Here is an 11,849-nt window from a genome sequence, read left to right on the forward strand (position 1 = left end):
ATCACCAACCGCTTCTCTTGAAGTGAGATTCATCTAGTCCTTGGGGTTGAATCCATTGATCACAATCCACCAAAGTTGTGTTGATGCACTGCGAATATGAGACTCCATATCTAGCTTCCATTTAGCAAACGCATTAGCTTTCAAAGGGGGCAGAGGCCCAACAGGATTAATGCGAGGATGTTGCAAGGGTTGCGGTGAGTAAAAGGGTTCCACGACATTGTACTTGGGAACTTGAGTATGAGCTGAAGATGCAAGAGATTCTCTCGAGTCATCCGCATCATGAATGACATTTGGATCAAATGAGTTTGATGCGGATGTCGAGGGCTTTAAGCGAGCATCAATTTCCTCCTTGACTGAGGAACGAACTTCTTTCAACATAGCGGTTGTGAGATCCACAAACATTGAAAGAATATCGACTGGGGTCAAGGGGGCACCCGGGTTAACGGGAGCGGCGGGAGCAACGAACGGAGCAACAAGTGCATCGGTCATGGCGGGGGGGGGGGGGGGGGGGGGTAGGTTTTCACCATCCTCCGCAATGGGTGCGCCACCTCCCACATTCCCTAGATCGACCATATTCTCTAAGGTTGTAAAACCTTATATTAGAGCACGAGGCCCTGATACCAATTGAAAAAGGATCGATACGGTCGACTAGAGGGGGGTGAATAGGAGACTACAAATTTTAATCTTTCTTGTCAATTTTAAGGTTTTGCGGATAAATAGGGTTCACTAGATATGCAACTAGGTGAACACAACCTATATGACAAGCAAGCTTAAAGTTAAATATGCTAGGCAACAATCTAAATAGCAAGCCAACAAGAATACAAGGCAAAGTAAAGTGCAAGAAAGGATTAACCATAAGTGAGACGAGGACGCGGATTTTATCCTGAAAATCACCCTTCCTTGGGGAAGAGCTACTCTCCGTTTAGAGCGGTGCCGGAGCCAAAGCTTGCGAAACGCCACCGAAGGCTCACCATAATCTCTTTCGAGTCACCCCCAACGGATGAGCCTCGAATCACTCGGGGTTGGTCTTGAAGGCGACCACCACACCTTTACAAACTTGTTTGAAGCACACCACAAGTAAGGAAGCTCCCGGAGGAACCTCTAACCCCTAGAAGCCCAAGCTCAAAGAGTAACAAGGTCAATGGGGAAGAAATGTTGCAGGGAACGCGATTTGGTATGGTCCAGATGTAGATCGGGTCTTGCTCTCCCAACCCCCAAAGTTTCAACAAGTTTGGGTGGAGGGATTGAGAGTATTGAGCAAAATGGAGTGTAGCAATGGTGGAGCTCAACAAGACATTAGGGTTAGGGATTGAGGAAGAAGAAGGGGGTATTTATAGTGTTCTTCCCAAGCTGGCTGTTTCTGCCCATTGGACCCCGTGCGCACGGGCTAAGTCAGCCCCGTGCGCACGGGGTACTCAGAGACATATGCACCACCCCGTGCGCATGGGGTTCAAAAGACCCCGTGCGCACGGGGTACTCAGAGAGTTTACACGGCACCCCATGCGCACGGGGTACTCAGAGAGTTTCTGACTACCCTGTGTGCACGAGGGTCAACAGACCCCGTGCGCACGGGGTATCCAGAAACACACTGTTGCAAACTTTCTGGGTACCTGACTAGCACACTAAGAAGAAAGGTGGTAGGAGTGGGGCGACTAGGTGTATAGGTTTTGGCAATGGCATTCCCACACGACACACTTCCTCAGAGACCCCTTTTAACAGTGCGGTCTTTCCTACGACTCAACTCGAACCAAAAATAAACCTTCGAATCGCTGGTAGACCACTCCTTTGATCTTTTTGAAATGGGGGGTTGCACACCTGCATCAAGAACAACTTGGATCCAATATCCTGAGATAAACTTTAGCAACCGATATTAGTTCCACTAACCACATTGTCATCACACCAAAAAATAGTTTAAGTGCTAATTGCACTTTCAGCGGTAGAGTATCATAGCTCTCAAGGATTTTGGCAGATGCATGATTTGCTCGATTTTGTTCCTAACCGGTCCACGTGAATTACGATCTCGAGAAACCATATGTGGCTACCTCAAAAGCACCGGGGTAGATGGTTTCATGGCGGGGGGTTTTCGGCGTCATTGAGATTTATTGAGGGATGACATATAGTTCCAGCGATGCTTGACTTCTTGAATGGCGAGGAGTTACCGACAGGCATGAATGACACATCAATCACTCCAATCCGTAAGGTATGATTCCCACAAATGATTTCTCAATATCGTGATCGCCCCATCTCACTTTGCATGTTTATATATAAGATTGCTGCCGAAGATATTACTAACCGTGCAAGAGAATGCTTCAATGGTATAATTGGTGTTGAACAGAGTATTTTCACCCACGAATGTCTTATCACAGACAATGTTCTTACTGCATGTGATAGTTTGCATGCAATGAAGAGTTGAAAGAAGGGGGGAATGTAGTTTGTGCCATTAAACTAGAAATGATGAAGCGTATGATCGCATCGAATGACACTATCTTGAGTTGACCATGTTGAAGCTTGGCTTTGGTGTGATTTTGTCCGTTTGGTGATGGAGTGTGTCATGTTTGTAAAGTTTGCAGTGTGTGTCAATCAGGACCGGGCCCATAGTTGTGCAGAATGTGCGGCCCGCACAGGGCCCATAAATTTTGGGGGCCCCAAATTTTTGTATAGGCCTGTGACTATGTATGCTGCTGGGGCGTGGATGGCGCTGGCTTCAGCGGCCCAACATACAGCCCATGCCAAGCCGTCCTACTCCTGCGGTACACACCAAATGACCTAATGCACTGGACTGGAGGGAGGCGATGCGACCTGCTCCTCCTAGTCCGCCGCCAGCCGCCAGAGATGTCTTCCCGCTCCCCGGCCACCCCCTTCCAACCCATCAGCCATGCCCTGGCCGTGCTGCGCCGGTGCGCTCGGACCCACGGCCTTCCACGATGCGACGAGCCGACGAGCCCAACCTCCGCTTCGCCCTGCTGCCGTCGTGCTTCCATCCGCCCCAGCCGAGGCCGCCGGTGGCCCCTGCCTAAGTGCCTATGCCTTCACGTTCCCTTGTGCAGAAGATGATCTTCAACGGTATGGTTGGAACTAGTTGATTTTCGAAGGAAATTCCCAAGGAGATGCGTGCTTGAAGATAGGTCGATTTGGATCCATTAGAAGAACGATGGAAAGCCAAGGCATTACGGTACATGCAGATGCAGAGCTAATTTAGTGGTGTTGTGGTCAGCAAATGCATATTAGGCTGAATAAATATGTAAACTATAGGTTTCTAGTCAACAATGACACTGAAAAATTAGGATATTGGCACTTATATTTGAAGAGTGAATATTAATAAATATATAACTGATTCTAAAATGAAAATGCTTGAACAGAAGCATACATCTTAACCTGAAATCATGCAACCTTAAAGGTCTTGCAAATGGTTTTTATATCAACCGAATGGTAAATATTTCAATTTATACTAATGATAATTATTTCACTTGATGATTATGCATTTTCTTATGAAATTATACTTTTGATGCCTTGAAGGTATTGGTTCTTCTTCTACTATTGATCTGGTTATGGGAGCTATGGATGAAGCAAACAATTGATTTGGTACTCTTTTCATCCCTTTATTATTATTTGCAATTTTCCATGTTTATCTACTTTTTGGATCATTACCAATTGAGTTTAAACTCTAGATTTATTGAGCAACTGAGCTTTATTTTGTATGTTTTAGAATGGGTATTTTTTGGGAATGTTATGAGGTATTTTTGGGTAGTAACAACTTGCCAAAATTTATCTATGTTGCCGGAAAAAAATATGGCCGGGGGTTTGCTTTCCGCCACTGCTTGCCTCCTCAGTTGAAGATCAGAACATAGCAGTTTAACCGGACGGGACACAAGACTAGGTGAGTTAGACGGTTCGTCTAATTGCCAAATATTGACTCATAATCTTCAATTAGTATCTGCTTAATTTTTTCTAGTAAGATAGGGCCCCAATTTTGAATTTCGCACAAGGCTCCGGATTTTGCCGGCCCGGCTCTGGTGTCAATGACAAGCTTCTTCCTTTTTCACTCCTCCGTAAGGGTTGCGATAGGGTAATCCTATGTCACGTAGTCGTTGAGGCCAATATAGTGGCTCATGGCTTAGCTAAGCATAGTTTTTCATCTGATTTTTCATGCATCTGGGACGATGAGGCCCCTAACTTTATCATAGTCGGCTTGATGAACAGTAACAATTTTCTCAAATAGATAAAGCTTGACGAATGGAATTGAAAAGAGCAAAGGTGTGTTTTCACAGGAAATAACATAATAACCAGAGTGAAACTTGAACAAGGCGATTGGACGAAACAAGGCAAAAAATCACATCGTGATTGACCACCTTGTACAAGCAGACCGGTCCATGTAGTATGCTACCTAGACGTTGACCCGTCGCCTTCTGGGTCTGCAAGCAAGCAAAGCAAAGCGAGAAGACGAAAGCTAAAAGACACACGAATATCGGGGGGAGGACAGCATGATAATCCAGGAAAAGGATACGCATCCACCGTCTGAAAAAGCGTTACACCGGTACGAGCCCATGTTCAATCCACGCAACCTTTTTCGTCCGATTCGGAAAAGTGGTCACCCAACAAGCCGAGAAGCGTCGTCCGCCCGGTCGCCCGCTGCCGCTGCCGCCACCGGCGACGACGAGACGGGCGCGAATGCGAATGCAATGCGTCGACGACCAGATCACGCGCACTCATCAGCTCTAGAAGAGGACGCCGGCTCGCACCATCAGCCTCAGCTGGCCGGCGGCGGCTACCCCGCGATCATTGCGTGCTCGGCCGGCGCATGCATGCGCGCGTGGCGTGGAGGAGCAGGTGGCTAGCCACGGACGGACTCCTGGTCCGGTCGACGTCGTCGTCGTCTCATTCTCATCGCCTCTTTCCGCTACGGGGAAAAGGGCGGTCAAACCGTGTCGCTGCTGCTTGGTGCCATTCGTTGGCGCTGGTGTCATGGAATGTAATGGGGGCGGCCGCTTGGCTAACTAACCACCCGCTTGTCTCATCCCTCAATCAAAAAAAGAAAGAGAGAGGGGTAAAAAACAACCCGTTTGTCTGGTTGTAAGCATGATTATCAAGCAGCTGGGGAGGATTGTTTAGTCCAGACAAACGGGCCCTTGATGATTAATTGGACTGGAGAGAGCTCATACTGTCATACACTTCTTCTTTTTTAGTGGAGCTGGTATACTTGAGGAACTCCCACGTACGTATGCATTCCTGCTCTGCCATGTACGATACGCCGGTTACGTCGTTGTCGTGGTCACGCACATGAAAAAGATAACGCTCCGGGGAAGTTCGGTGCGCGCATCGGTGCATGTGCCCCGGACGATGAGGCAAGGGAGGGAGCAACGATCAGAAATTATTTCCCGTGGACACAAACCATGTCAAGCCGATCTACCAATTCTACGGAACCAACCTTTAAATTTTAAAGTGAAATTCCAAGCTCCCCTGCGATTATTTTTTAGAAAATTCAAACAAGTGGTAGGGGCATAAACTTGCTTAGCTAGTAGTGATACGTAGTAAAAGGAAGAATTCGATTCGTAGCAGCTATTTAAAATAAGACGACATGCAAGCGGGCGGAGTGGATGCCCAATGCCAATGAGGTTTTGTACAATGCAAAATATTTAGAAGAGGTGTTTAGAGAAATAAAACATATTTTTATTAAGCATCAATGCTTATTTGTACGAGCCTTGCTATACGTACGACATTTTCACGTCCGAACACACATATGATTGTTGTTACATGTGCTCTCATCCAATCAACCAGGTCCATCGGGAAAAAAAAGGAATGCGGCATCGAGTCCAATAGAGACACATCAGATCGTATGTGCAATGATCGTGTGCAAAGCAATTTCGTATTTGTACAGGGTAGACGCTTAATTAGACGTCACTTCTGTAGAAATAGACATTGATACTTCAGAAAAAAAATCTAATTTATTTTTCTAAGCACTTTCTTAAGCACCTAACATTATGCAAGGCCTAACACTCTCGTCCGATGGGGCTCGCTTCGCACAGAAGTGCATTCCAAGTACTTCACAGCAACCGTAAACATCAAAATCCGGCCTTAAAATGTCGACGAACGTGTCCGAACGGGTCCACAAACAGTGACCGAGCAGCACATTAAAAACGTACGCCCCAACCATAAATCTTTAACTTCATACCTCAAATCCATACTACTCATACAAATAAAAACATGTGTACTACTTACGTAGCTAAACTACTCGTCACCAGATATGTTGACAATCTCCGTGCCCGGCATCAGTAGACGGGCAAGTACGGCAGCTCTTACGCTTGCGGAGGCTCCGATTCCTCCTCCCCCTCTGCCTCTGTGTCCAGTTTGGCGAACAGCGCCTCTGTCGTCGCTTGTTCTTACTGGTTGGCCTCGGCGTAGTTCTCATCCTGAATGGACTCCAGGATGACGGTCTGCTTCGCCATCTCCATCGCTCAGGCGGCCTTGTACTCCGCCTGCGTGTCCGCCATGGTGAAGCCCGCAACCGGCTCTGCCGCCTCCTCCTCTGCCTCCACCTCTGGCTCCGTCGCCTCCTTCTCCATGGGTTCCACTTCCGGCAGCAGGTCGTACGTGCACGGATGGTGAGGCATTTTGTGGGCGGCTTCAGCAGTGGAGTGACTTGGGTTAGAGTCCAAATTGCGATTAGGTGGTTAGATGAATTGTTTAGTGTATAACATGTGATTGTACTAACAGTTCATTGTGGTTGAGCACTCTCGTTCTTTCTTTCTCAATATACGATACACCTACTTGTGCATATTCGAGAGAAAAAAACTAGAACTCTTCCGACAGGCACAATTTTGACAAAACCGTTGCTTTGCTCCTGCACCTTGATGGCATGGATGATCCTAAAAGACGCAACAAAACTTTAGGCTCTTCATCTCTATCCAAAACAGAGCCTAAACTAATACCATGTCCACCGTCAAAACAAGGTTGATCCATTGCTCCCCCATTTAGGCAAATTTTCGTGTTTTGACCTTTTTCCGAAATCTATTCAAGATTTGACCCTAGTTTGAAAAAAAATCGAGATCTGACCCTTTTGCTACCGCCAGAGTCCATGGCGATAGGGTCTAACAGCTTACCGCCAGGGACTTTGGCGGTAGGAAACATCGCTACCGTCAACAGGGTTGGCGGTAGCCTGCACAACCCTACCGCCAAGATGCTTGGCGGTAGGCACGAGCACGCACTGTGTTCAATACTTAGGAGTTTTTTTTACGGTAGAGCATGTAACCTTACCGTCAGGGACCTTGGCGGTAGGCTGTTATACCCCACCGCTATAGTCCCTGCCGGTAGCAAAAGAGTCAGATTAAAAAATAATTCAAACTAGGGTCAAATCTTAAATAGATTTCAGAAAAGGGTCAACACGAAATTTAGCCCTCCATTTACCAGAAATGAGCAGTGAGCTCACTAGGAGTTTAGCTACTCCCCTTGCATCCGGAGGAGGCAGGCAAAGTGACCTGTGAAAGGGAGAATCACTAGAAAGTGAGCAGCATGCGAAGATGAGCACTAGCAAGAAAAAGAAAAAGGGATTTCCTCTTCTTTCCTTTCTCCCTTTTGACCATATAAAAATCAGCAGCTAGACCTTTCAAGGATGTACTCAATTGTTTCGCATTACGTTTGTATCGTGTGCCGACACGGCATCAGACATGTTCCCAACTCCCGCTCTGCCGTGTGCGAAACTTGAAAATTTGCACAAATTTTGCAATATCTATATCCCGTTGCAGCGGACGAGCAATTATTAAGCAAAACAGAAGCATGAACAAAAAGAAAAGAAAAAATCCACCCTTTGTAATAATCTTTTGATCTTGTATAGTGTATACACAATTATCCCCGGAAAGAAAAATCTATACACAATTACACATCAATAAAGAATCCCCACGCCCAATGAAACAACCAAAGAGTAAACAACAAATGCAGGCGTGCACGCCGCAAGGAAAATAAACAAAGAAAAAAGTAAGAAAGAATGGCCTCCTTTTTTCCATGGTGCCGTGTCTTCTCATCTCATTTTGCCCCGGTTCACCCGCACGCACGCACGCAGGACGAACGGAAACCGGTGGGACGTCGCTGTGGAGTTGTTAACGAGCGGTCGCCGCTCCTTGATTTTGACTAGCCGGAGCACGATCGCCAAGATCAGCAGCTCGCCACGAAAATTCGCCGTCAATTCGCGGAGGAATCCTCGCAGCTTTGGCTTCTTCTCCGCGTTTCTGATTCCGTCCTCTCGCATTGCTTTCCGTCCCGACTGTGTGTGTTCCAATGGCGACTCGCGTGGCTTCCTTCCTGGGCCCCTCCCTCGGCTCCAGTGGCTGCTGACGCGATGCGGATCCAGACATCGCATCAGCAGCGTGGGTTGCGTGGCGGTCAATGGCGGCCGGCCTCGCTAGTCGGTGTCAGTGAGGTCAAACTGGTCCGTGCCGGAGCGGGACAGCACGCGGCGGGCGGTCCCGGAGCGGGAGACCGGCGCCGTCGAGCAGGCCGCGAGCGCGCGCTCCAGGGCGTCCACCACCTCGGTCATGGACGGGCGCTCGCAGCCGACGGGGCCCACGCAGTCGGCGGCGAGGTAGCCGACGTAGGCCAGCGCCTCGGCCTCGTGCGGCGTCGGCGTGGGGAGGCGCGGGTCGAGCACGCGCGCCACGTCGTCGGCGAGGATGTGCGGCACCGTGAAGTCCACCACGTTCTTGGGCGTCACGCTCTCGGCGTACCGCTGCACGACGCGGCAGCCGGACATGAGCTCCAGGAGCACCACGCCGAAGCTGTACACGTCGCTCTTGTCCGTCAGGTGCTGCAGCCGGTAGTACTCCGGGTCCATGTACCCCACCGTGCCGCCGGTGTAGATCGTCCGCTGCTGCTGCGGCTGCTCCTGCTGCTGCGGGTTGTCCTCGCAGTCGCCGGCGGGGTCCAGGACGGAGGACAGCCCGAAGTCGGCGATCTTGGCCGTCCACGAGTCGTCCATGAGGATGTTGGCGGACTTGATGTCGCGGTGGATGATGGGCGGCACGGCGTAGACGTGCATGTACTCGATGCCGCGCGCGGCGCCCAGCGCGATGGTCAGCCGGCCGCGCCACGACAGCACCGGCGCCGCCATGGGGCTGCGGTCGTGGAGCTGGTCGTGGAGGGTGCCGTTCATCATGAACTCGTACACCAGCACGCGCTCGCCGGACTCGGCGCAGCACCCCAGCAGGCACACGATGTTCTTGTGGTTGGCGCGCGCCAGAGCAATCAGCTCCGAGTTGAAGGCTGTCTCGCGGTCGCGCCGCCGCGCCGGCCGCGCCGCCGAGCTCGACGACTTGGCGTGATCCTCGGCCCGTTTGATCGCCACCTCCCGCCCGTCCGGGAGCGTGCCGCGGTACACCGACCCGAAGCTCCCGGACCCGATCCGGCGGCTGTCGTCGAACCCCTCCGTCGCCGCGCGTAGGGTGTCCAGCGTGAAATGCTCCACCACGCTGCCGGGCCCCTTGCTCCTGCTGGACCCAAGCCGTGGCGGCATCAGGGACTGCATCGCGGCAAGCTCATCCTGGCTGTTGTTGCGGCGACGACGGCGGCGGCACCATAGGAGCAGCGCGAACTGCAATGCCACCACGAGCACAAGCAACGCAGCCGCCGCGACGGCAGCCCAAATAATGATCTTTCTCCTCCTGCCGCTGCCGGCCTTTCCAGGGTTCGCTGCCTTGGGGACGGCGACGTTGAGCTCGAAAGCGCAGTCCACGCAGATGCACCGGCCGGCGGCGCAGAGGTTGGCCGAGCCCGGCAGGACGCCGCATTGGCACGAGGACATGGGCACGCACGGGCCCGGCAGGATGCGGTCGAAGACGAGGCGGTTGGTGGCGTTGAACTCGTGGCCGCCCCAGCACACCAGGGAGTAGTTCGCCATGAGGACGCCGCAGAACGCGCAGCCCTGCGCCTGGACGTCGATGTACTGCAGACCGGCGAGGGGCTCCGGCGGCGCAGCGACGCCGTCGCCGAAGCAGCGGATGGTGCCGTTGGTCCGCAGCCCGCAGACGCCGCTCTCCCCCAGCGCGAGCGCAGCGTATCCGGCGGTGGCGTTCTCACCGTCCAACGACGGCGCGCCGCTGCCCCAGCACGAGAGCCCACCGCCCGTGGAGAGCGCGCACGCGTGCCGGCCGCACGCGACCACCACGTCGTAGCTCCCGCCCCGCGGCGCGGCGGTGACGGCCTCGATATCCTCCGTCTTGTTCCCGAAGCACCTGATAGGCGTGGCTGTGGGCGGGCCCGCGACGATGCCGCACACGAAGCCCTTCCCGACGGCGACGGCGACGAAGCGGAGCCCGGTGGGGATGGCCAGCCCGCGCCAGCGCCAGCAATGGAGCTCGCCGCTGGAGAGCACCCCGCAGACGCGGTAGCCGCTGGAGGCGAGCGCCCGGAGCGGCGGGCCGAGGTAGACCCGCTTGGACCTGCCGGCGTGCCTGGACAGGTCCCACCAGCGCATGTCGACGGCGTCGGCGCGCGCGGAGGAGGGGCCGACGGCGCAGAGGAAGTCCTCCCCGCCGGCCAGCGCGGAGAAGGGGTGCGTGGAGGGGTACGTCTCCTGGCGCTGGTGGTCGCCGCCGGCCGCCGTGCAGTTGAGGTCAAGCAGCGCCGGCGACGCCGCGGACGGCAGCAGCCCGCACACTATGGTCGTCTCCTCGGCCTTGGCCATGGCGAACGTGGAGAGCGTGGACGCCGCGCCCGGCCGCAGCAGCAGCAGCAGCAGCGGCACCACGAGCAAGGCGAGGAAGAGCCGAGGCGGCCGCATCGCGCGCGTGCGGGGGAGGAGCGGTGGAGCGGAGTAGGAGCCGGACGGACATGGACATGGTAGAGCGACCAGCCAGCCAAGCAAGTGAGCAATTTGCTCTGTCAGCCACACTAGTCCCTCCAGCTTAGCCGCCTACTTCATCGCAGCATTTCACCAGAGCTCTGCCAACTATTCCCACCAGCTTAGCTTTGCCACTGGTCTAGTGTCTGCCAACTCCTGGAGAAGATAATGGCTGAGTGTGAAACAAAATGGGAGACGGGTCGCTTATCATGGTGCATGTGGGCATCGTGGGTTGCTTGCTTCCCGGCTTGTTTATCATCCGGGGAAAACTACCTACCACCATCTACTCCTACTTAACAGCAGCAGCAGGTCGGTTTGATATGTTCCACTGCCCACTGGGGAAAAGCGCGGGTAGACTCCCTTTTGGTTTCGTCTCTCCGCATGGCGATGGCTACAATACAATTCCGGACAAATGATAGTGCCTGCTCACTTGCCGCCCGGGTTATTTTCCTCCCTTGAGAGTTGAGAGAAAACACTTTGAGGGCGAGTGATGAGCGATCATCGATCACTAATGTCAGGATAGGCCTTTGCTAACGAATCCAATCTGACTTTTTTTTATAACCATGGTTCCTTTTTTCATGTGTAGGCAATAATTGGTTGCATACCTTCAGGTGTAGGCTCGATCGAGGATGCTGCGTGGTTAATTCTTCTTTGAATGGAACGGCTCCTTTTTAGCCTGGTCTCACTTTTTTCCCTCCCATGTGCCATTTTCATTAAAGAAATTAAGGAAATGCTAATAATCTTACATCAGACTTTTAGGCAAGCCAAATCGAATTTTTCTATGGCAATTTATATTGACGTGAGAATGGCAAATTTAGTTTGTAAGTAGAGCAATTTTCTAGCAAGAAATGAGCGAGACAAATTTGTCATATTCACCAACTAAACTTGTCATCCTCAGCAAACATAATTTGTCATAAGAAACGATCGATTTGTCATGCCTGAAAATCCGACGTTCGACGGATATTCAGGTCCTAAATTTGTCTAACTTTGACCGTGGACATTTTTGAACCAAGCCCGAGCATGA

The 11,849-nt window shown here is 52.0% G+C and overlaps 1 protein-coding gene across 1 annotated transcript; it reads right to left on the minus strand.

Annotated features, from left to right (window-relative positions):
- Positions 1-7,785: 7,785 nt before the first annotated feature.
- Positions 7,786-11,246, minus strand: LOC125550946 (serine/threonine-protein kinase-like protein CCR4). The gene has a single exon (XM_048714080.1). The coding sequence runs from the start codon at positions 10,763-10,765 to the stop codon at positions 8,393-8,395; it is 2,373 nt and encodes a 790-aa protein (XP_048570037.1). The 5' UTR covers positions 10,766-11,246; the 3' UTR covers positions 7,786-8,392.
- Positions 11,247-11,849: the final 603 nt, after the last annotated feature.

The sequence above is a fragment of the Triticum urartu genome, chromosome 4 (genome assembly GCF_003073215.2).
Source record: "Triticum urartu cultivar G1812 chromosome 4, Tu2.1, whole genome shotgun sequence".
NCBI classification, from domain to species: domain Eukaryota; kingdom Viridiplantae; phylum Streptophyta; class Magnoliopsida; order Poales; family Poaceae; genus Triticum; species Triticum urartu.

Coding starts and splice junctions, on each gene's coding strand:
- LOC125550946 (XM_048714080.1), bottom strand. CDS start 10,765: ATGCGGCCGCCTCGGCTCTTCCTCGCCTTGCTCGTGGTGCCGCTGCTG.